Genomic DNA, 9,427 nt, shown 5'->3' with positions numbered 1-9,427 from the left:
GCAAGTGGCGCCTGACGTATCCATGACCACTGAATTTTGGAACATTGGTGTTAGACTCAAACGTGGTGTGGAAACATCAGGTTCAATGGACACATAGATCCCCATGTTTTGTGGACATTTTTTGGTTTGGTTGGCGCCGCAACTTTGCCTAAATTAGGGTTTGGCATGTCGAAACCCTAATTAGCATATATGGCATGTAACATGCGGTAGGAGGCCATGACATGGTGTTTTATACAAACGATGCCAGAGTCATGCCGGAGGAGTCATATAAAAGCCACCATGTAGAAACATCCACATGATCAAATATTTCCACGGGTGGCTATGGTGTGGCGTCTTTTTTAGGGTTTCCTAAGTCTGTACGGCTTGTGGCATATTGCGGGTCCGAGGTGGCATAGTTTTGTGCCACGATTAAATATTAGGGTTTCTTCCACCGCTACTAGAGCATGGCTGCGCCTAGGGTTTAGGCTAGCCAAATTGAAGTCCGTTGTGAAGTTGGTCACGCACGGAGATTGGGTTAGCAAGTTTTGGCATGCTGTCCCGGTAAGTGGCGCGTTTGGCATGTGCACCTGACATGCTTGTTTTGGCATGTTTGGCATGCCGTTAGCATGTTGGCACGATTTTGGGAATCCAACTTAGTATGGAGACCTCTTGACACAATTTCCACCTCTTTTAAGACTGTGACAGGTTTAATGCGACCTGATTGGTCAATGAAACTAGGGGGCCGGCCAAGCACGGGAACGATTACCCTTTTGGTGCGCGTGGCTGGTTTAATGTGACCTGATTGGTCGATAAAGGAATAAGGGCCGGATGAGTAGTATGGGGCGTGGCCAAGCGGCGCTGGCTAGCCTATGGCGTGGTCACGCTCCCTTTTATTGCTGTTCCTACCCCGCGGCTCCGTTATTCATTGTATTCTGATTTTGTGTAGGACCCTACTCCTACTAATCCACAACAGATTAATTGCTTAGTTGTTTAAGCATAGTCTCGACCGACGGGGTCTGATATACTGCGCAGGGCGCAAAAACCCTAACTTTGTAAATTAGTCAGGTTTATGAATTTTCTGAGTTATCACAAAATTGATTGAATTCTATGTGTTGGCACAAAATTCCTTATATACAGATTGCAGTGCGCTTTCTGACTGAGTATTTTGTGCAAGGGCCTTAACTTTGGTACTTGGAGATCCGTGCTACTCTGCTGCGAGTGAACAAAAATCTGTCATGCCATACCGATATTAAGGGTTCTTCCGGGGAGTATAGCACATGAAAGGTACTCAGTGAGTCTTATATTAATAAGTAATATAGGCAACGCGCCGAAAATTTACAGAGCATCTGGGATTGTTGCTACATGCGCCAGTCTGGATAATTTCATGTAAATATATTGAATGACTTAATAAATATGCCAGTGAAAAGGTCAACACTCATGGCTCCGCTTTCTTACAGAGTGACGTCACATCAGATGCAAGGTTTTACGATTTGAACCCTAAGCTAAAAACCACCATCAATACCTATATATATAATCACCTCCTCTCATCACTACCACCTATGTATATATAACCACCTCCTCCCATCACCACCGCCGCTCACCACCACCTACCACCACCAACCACCACCACCACCACCGACTACTTCAAATCACCACCACCGCCACCTCTATATATAGCTTAATTTAAATCATTAACAAAACAAAACAAAATCAAAATCAAAATTATAACAAACGTATTACTTTTCATTCGTTTTCCGTTGAAAAAATGAGAAGTAATCATCAAAACGAGTTGAAAATGGAAGTTAGAGAGAGAAGTTCGGCTAGGAATTATGTGGAAATTTTTTTCGAACTATCCGAACTCAACTTTAATGGAGGTTTTTGTTTTCAGAGAAAAATTCGTTTAGAACGAAAAAAAAGTCCAAGCCGAACTTATAGTTCAGTTACGTCGCAAAAAGTTCGGTACATCGAAAAAAGTTCGGTTACGCCACAAAAAGTTCCGTTACATTGCATTTTTTTCTCCTAACCGAACATTTCTCTGAAAAACCTGCATATTGAGTTCGGTTACTTCGCAATTTTTTTTTCCTAGACGAACTCCTAGTTCGGTTATGTCGCAATTTTCTTCTCCTAACTGAACTTTTCTCTGAAAGAAAAAACTCCATTAAAGGTGAGACCCGTGTTTTCAGAAATATTAGCCGAACTACACTTACAAATGAGTTCGGATACCTGTTCTTCAGATGTCTTAGCCGAACTTTTTTAACCAAACCGAAATCAATTTGTAAATTGTTCATTTTTAGTTGGCCAATTCAAGCACCATTAACTAAATTTGAAGTATCCGTGAGTACCCAAAACATCATATTCTTGTTGTGGCTCTTAAAGAAAAAGATCTTAACTTTTTTTCTTCCAAAACCTTCATCTTCATCTTTTTCTTCTCCCTCTCAGTAATTCTTCTTTTGACAAAAATCAACTTATTAATTTAATCTCAATAATCATTACACTAATTTAATTACCAAGAACAAGTTTGGTTTTAAAAAAGAAATTAAATAAGAGACGACTCGTTATCACTTCTAATATCTGTAGTCCCCAACATTTTTGAGTAGTCGCAAAAAACAGTTCTTCGGCAAACGATTTGCCAATTCCATAGGAATCCGCCTAACCTCAAACTTTTTAAATGTACCATAACTCAAAAAATTACCCTATGCTACATAAATTGTGGTGACGTTAGGTAAGCGGACAGTAACCCAAGATTTAAATATGTCCTATTTATCGAAAATACGGCTAATTATCACAAGAATCCAAATTCTTGACAATTATCAGAATGAAACAAATCAAATAATGGCATGGAATGAGTTCGTCATCAACTGGAACTATATGTAAATCATAGAATGATGAGGTCGCAAAAACCTGCTTACACGTATTGAGTAAAACAAAATACCAAACGAAGATTCTGCATCGATCTCGCTGCGTGCTCAGCAGTTCGTTTGTTTGTTGGTTCAGAGACACCAATAGCAGAGATATGATGTCATGTCTTTATTTATTTGTTTCACATGTTTTAGTACTTATTCTGAAAAATGTCATCAAATAGCAGATCCAATGTTATATCATGAATGAAACTGGATCCAGTTTTATATTGTTCGTTGTGCACAACGTCCAACAAGACAGTTTGGACGTGGTCTAAGGCGCCAGGTTTAGGCTCTGGTCCGAAAGATCCCACAGCTGTCAGTCATTCTTTTTTTTTTACTTCTTCCCCCTTGCGCCTTAGTGCCTCGGAAGCTATGCTTGATCAACATGCATCACCTGGAACATGTTTACCAAGCCCCAATTAGAGATTTTATCCACTGCTGAGATCAATCAACGCGCTTATGAAAGTCCAAGCAACAGCTAGCTCCTCCCATATGCATGTTTTTTTTTTCTATAAGGATAGGCAATGATGCAAGGCCTGAGATCATTTATTCCATGTATTCTAAGATCATTGAGTATTATATATGTTGTGACACTGACAGAATTATTCCAATAATAAGTCTGCAAACTTATCTAATATCAAGACTTTGTCGTCAAAAGACTAATTCTGTTTCCTCCCCAACTAAGCGTGGCTGTAAAATATTACCATATCTATGATCACAATTCACGCACTACTTTGAGCAAACAAACCACAGTTTTAACAAGGATTGTATTTATGGCGCCAGATTTAGGCTCTGGCCTTTTTCTTTTTTTTGCACACAAATACAAAGAAAACACCTGATATTGCCGGGCACACAGACACAAAGCAACAACACTCCAGGTGGCCGGAAAACAAAAGAAATATCAATCACGACTGCGTAATTTCACCAACAACTGCGCTGACCAACAAGCTAACTGCAACTTTCCCGAAAAATCCAGCTACACCTCTAACCACACCGTTCTTTTTTCCGCCAGGAGCTGAACTAGCTCCGCTATTAGGAGGAGGAGGCGGTGGATGACATTGGTAGTTGTTATAAGTTGGTGATGGAACGTTGTAACTATGTGGTAGATTCGGAGGGTTGTTATTGTGCGGTTGTGGTTTGAACGGTGTCGTCCCAGCATAACTCCCATATGTAGGAGATGCAGGAAGAGGGTCAACAGGTCTCTTCAGTTGGTATATCTTTTGTGATCCCTGTTGCTGGAACATCTTTGGTGATTCCTTTTGCTGGAGCGTCTTTGGTGATCGTGGATGATCATCAAATGGAAATGGAAGAGTAATACACTCAATATGGATATTGACACGACATGGATCACATCTGTAACTCCACGAAGAATCAGAAACAACGCATCTACATATAGCACACACGGAGTTTTGACTAACCGAGATTGATTTGAACTTGAGAGGGTGGTTTTCGTGAACCAGATGACGCACTTCGGATGGAAATTTCGAGCATAAAGGATGGAGGAAGAAGAAATGTTCACCATCATTAGTGCGTTTCTCAACACCGGACGAACAAATGTAGAAGAGACCTTTGACTTGATCGCCGCAGACACCACATGGACGTAAATTACCATAGTTTTTCTTGATTGACTCCGATCCGTCCCACATTAGTTCCAGTTGGTGGTTACGGTGAAGGTAAGTGTTGAGATACTCCGGACAGTCGGCACAATCCTCATGGATATCGAAACCGCATAGCTTGCAATGGTATCTAACACCAGAACCTAGAGTGTTGCAGGCATTACATACAAATTCGTTATTTTGATCGAAAGCCTCCCTAGTTAAGATATGAGGATGGGTAAAATGCTCAAGTGTACGTTTCTGTTGTTTTTCTTTCGCCGGAAAACTCCTGCGCGCAGAAGCCATCTCTGCTTCTCTCTCTCTCTCTCTGGTTCAACTTAATTGCTTTATCTGTCTTGATTTCATTTATCAAAGGAAAGCGGTGGATATTTTATATTTACAATCACTTGCCATATATATGACTTATTCGTCGATTGCTACTGGTCGTGGTGCACATCCTAGTGATTGATTCTTCATTTGCAATTCAGTCAGATGAACAAACAAATTAAAAAACAAGCGACTACGTCGTCAAAGCTATATTAATTATACAGTTGGGGGTGTCATTGTTAATTCTGGGTCAAGGGCCAAATATCGTCTTTTCCTCACCCCCTTGGAATATGAGATGACCTGAGATGGAGATATTTCGACCATCAACATCTCAAGTTTACAAACATAACATGTTTGCTCCGATCTATAAAAGAGAGAATATTTTCCAAAATCTCTACAAGTAACTAGACTGACAGATCAGATAAACTAGAAAGATACCCCGTAAGATGAGAGGAAAATCATTATGCACAGTGAATACCAACATGAAATTACCATAACTTCAAATCCTGATCTATGCTTTTCTGCTGCGTTTGTTCATACTCACAGGACATAATGACTTTTCCTCACATCTAGTTTGGTACTCTTCTCTAGAGATATCATCATATCATGTACAATCTACACTTAAAACAATAATCACCAACACTGTAAGAGAAAAAAATCAGATAAAAATAAAAAACCAAAGAGATAATCTAAACAACACTTTAAGACTGAAATAATATAAGAGACTGAATTGAAAATGATATTAGAAAAACAAAGAAAAAAAGAAAACACAGATCAAAACTGAAAGATAAAGATAAGATCGGAACACATATAAACATGAGTGCGAACTGAATCAGAACTACATGAAACCCTAACTAAAGTATGAAGAAGATATTTGGTATGAAATCTAGGGTTTTCTGGAGATGGGAGGAAAAGGAAGGCTGGGGTTGGCATTTATATAAAGTTTTCTCACCAGCTGAGCAGAAGAAGACAAACCCAAAATTTATTGGGATTTTATTTATGATGGACACTTATGATCTGACCTGCAACTATAAATTCATCTGAAATGCATTAGGTGCAACTAGAAAATTCATTTCAGTCCAGACTGCCTGGTTACCAAACCAATTAATAATCAACGTCTGTTTTGGAGTTGAATGCTGGTAAACAAAGTAAAGAGGATTTTCTTGGATTTTTTTTGTTGAAGTTGTATTGGCAAATTTATGGAGAAATCACACAAAAGACCAGTTAAGTTCAAACGGCATAAAAGACAATGTAATGTGCCACCGGCTACTAACCACACCATGAAAAGCCCTGACATGGTGAGATGAAGTTGGTGTGGCTCCCTTTGTCGATTGGGATTTTTATCCTTAAGAATTAGCACAACAATCCATAGAGGGCAATAGAGTTTTGCTCATTGTTTTTTTTTTTGCCGTTCTAACATCTTTTGCTGAGATGACATTTGGGTCAGCCTTTGCTTCCGACTCAGCACAAGTCAGATATCACACCGCTTTTTTAGTTTGAGTCGGATCTGACTTGGGACTTGCCTCGGATCTAATTTCTGATTCAGACCCGTTTGAATAGGAATAAAATGTCTCTGAATAACCAGACCAAGCCACTGATGCACATAATTTTGAGTCAGTTGAGTCAAACCCGACTCAGAAAACAAATACATTGAACATCTCAAGACAATTCAGGTAATTTCAGTCAGACGAGTAAAAACAAAAAAAATTGATACCAGCAAGATCCGGTCTTTGCAAAAATCAAATACTACAGTAAAGGTGTAACGTGTAAGCATAGTCAGTGCAGCAGTAAGGCACATGCATACATGGTTAACAAAAGGAAAAAACGAAAATGAAAAACAGATCCCAACATAGACCGCAAGACCCAAACAGATGATAGTACTGCATTTCCTAGCCTACAAATAAGGGTACATGGTCCTGAAGAAGTAAAGCACAAAATTAAATAGGGTCATAGGGTCTGTTGAATTTTTAAGTCATAAAAGTTCAACTTATGAAAGTAAAAAACAACAACAACCAGTCTATAAGTCTTCAAAGTTCTGACATAAGAAAGTAAAAAATAAATGCTATCATAAGTCTTGGAAATTCAACTAAAAGCAATAAAAAACTGTAGACCAACTTCAAGTGAAATCATCCCTCTTATCATTATTTTCAAAGATCAAAGACCCTTGGCATTGGGCCCAATAACTCTGCAACAAGAAATGAACTTTATGTTAAAGTCACAACTTTGAATTGACAAGTAAAGAAAATTAAAAAGAAAATATTACATTACCTTTCTCAATGCTGGAGGTATCATCTGGTACATAGTCACACAGAAGATCAAGAGCAATGGGTTGTTGTAACCAGCTTTGTGTACATAACAATGCCTCGACTGCCCTAGAAGATAAAGTGCTTCTCCATGGATCAAGCACGCACTTTCCGGCAGTAAATGCTGATTCAGATGCAACTGAAGATACGGGCATGGCTAATATATCCTTCGCCATCTGTGAGAGTATCTTATATTTGGTACTATTGGCCTGCCACCAAGCCAATATGTCGAAATTGTCTACATCTGGCTCATGTACATCCATCAAATACCTATCCAACTCTGTTGATTCCCCAACACCGGATGGGTTTCTTTTATGCCTTTTCCTCCTTGCGTTAAGCATGGCCTCAACCCTTTCTCTATTCCCAAGAACTGGAGTGTCAACTATTTTAACAACACTAGTTGATCCCTTTTCAGCTACAGAATACATAGACTTGTACTCTTCAAAGAGTCTCACTAATTCTTGTTTCACCTTTTTCATAACACTACCAACCTTGCAATGATCTTTCTCAAATAAACACAGAAGATTAAACTCCAGTCCACGTTCTTTCTCTCGTGGATCAAACAAAGTAGCAAAAAACAAGGCAGAATTCATCTTTTCATATGCACCCCAATGCTCATTGTACTTAAGAAGCGTAAGATCAGCCATACTTGCAATAACAGGATCTGATGCTACATTATCTCTAAACTCAACCAAATGTTCATGGATGATTACCAATTGCCATAAGAATGAATGTGCTGTAACTTGAGTTGAAGCAGAAAATTCAACAATAGCATCGAAGAATACTTTGAAAAACTTCACAAGACCTCTGGCATATGCCCAATCCCTTGCACAGGGAGCATGCTTACGAGGCCTTTTATTCTTTGTGTTTGTTTTTTTCTGCTTCTTTCTTCTTGGACTAGTATCCACAACTTCCCCATCAGATTCAGAACCAGATGAAGAAGAACTAGAAGACAAATCTTCATCATCAGAAATAGCTATATCAAAACCAGAAGTATCAGGTAAATCAAGAGACATATCTTCGGAGAAAATGAACTTCTTTTTGAAGTCCTTATCATCCCATTCTAAACTCTTAAAAACTCTTTCATACTTTTCCGCAACATCTAACATCAAATAAGTGCAATTCCATTTATCTTTCATATCTAAAATCAAGCTCCTCTTGCAATCAACCCTTGCTAACCAAGCATAGTTTCTAAATTTAGCCAACCTAGCAGGAGAACTAGTAACATACTTAACAACTGACCTGATCCTCCCAATCGAGTTTCTATAGACTCCTACTACATCTTTTATAACAAGACCAAGAACATTAGCAGCACATCTTACCTGATAAAAATGAAAAACCATAAAAATATTAAAAATCGCAATGATTGAATTCTTAAGTAAATCATCCACACTACCAAAAGAAATAAAGCAATCTTACATTCATGTATTCAGCTCTTTCGGTTGCTCCTGTCCAACCAATTACACGGGCCTTCAAATAATCGATTGTCGCAGCATTATCATTAACTTTGTCAAGAGTCACACTGAACACATTTTCAAGTCCCCAATCCAACAGCAAACACCTCTCCAACATGTGACCAATGGCTATACCTGTAAGACCTTTCTTAACTTGGCAAAACATGATAATCCTCTTCTGAAACTTCCAATTCTGATCTACGTAATGAACTGTTACACACATATAATTAAGATTGTTTGGTGATGTCCATGTGTCAGTTGTGAGAGATACTGTCTGTTTGCTTTCCTTGAAATAGTTCTTCAACATTTCTTTCTCTTCTTTGTAGATGACTAAAAGGTCTCTGTAAATATCCATACAATCTGGGACCTCAAACCTAGGCTCCATCTGTTGACAAAAAGCCCTGAAACCTTCTGATTCTACTATTCTGAATGTCAACCCATCCTTAATTATAAACTCCACTAAAGCCCTTCTGCACTTTTCATAACTATAGCAGGAAGCAGCTAGTATAGCATTATCACCTGGTATTGGGGGTAGTAACATCAGACTTGTCTGTCCCTTCTCCTCCTTATCAGATGGACTTGACATCTTACTTGTTACCGCAATAGATTGACTTGATTCATCATCCATTAGAAGGTAGAACCCCTAAGATATTTAAACAAATTGAAACAAAATTAGAATCAATGTTCCTTTCTACAATTCAAATCAAGATAACTATGCTACCTCCCACAACAGGATCCCGTCTACAATCAAAGTTTCTGTCTGTATAGAACCATAAACTAAGAAGTCTTACGAAGACTCAAAGTTTCACAAAACTGAACAACAGAATACACAAATCATACAACATCGGCACTTAATTCAATTATTGTAC

At 38.6% G+C, this 9,427-nt stretch overlaps 1 protein-coding gene across 1 annotated transcript; it reads right to left on the bottom strand.

Annotated features, from left to right (window-relative positions):
• Nucleotides 1-3,114: 3,114 nt before the first annotated feature.
• LOC113344544 lies at nucleotides 3,115-5,222 on the bottom strand. The gene has a single exon (XM_026588495.1). It carries the CDS (start codon nucleotides 4,778-4,780, stop codon nucleotides 3,785-3,787), a length of 996 nt encoding a protein of 331 aa, XP_026444280.1. The 5' UTR covers nucleotides 4,781-5,222; the 3' UTR covers nucleotides 3,115-3,784.
• Between the last annotated feature and the right edge of the window lie 4,205 nt (nucleotides 5,223-9,427).

This window comes from Papaver somniferum, unplaced genomic scaffold (assembly GCF_003573695.1).
Source record: "Papaver somniferum cultivar HN1 unplaced genomic scaffold, ASM357369v1 unplaced-scaffold_79, whole genome shotgun sequence".
Taxonomy (NCBI): Eukaryota; Viridiplantae; Streptophyta; class Magnoliopsida; order Ranunculales; family Papaveraceae; genus Papaver; species Papaver somniferum.
Note: the sequence above shows the minus strand (reverse complement) of the source record. Positions and strands in the feature narration are given on the sequence as shown.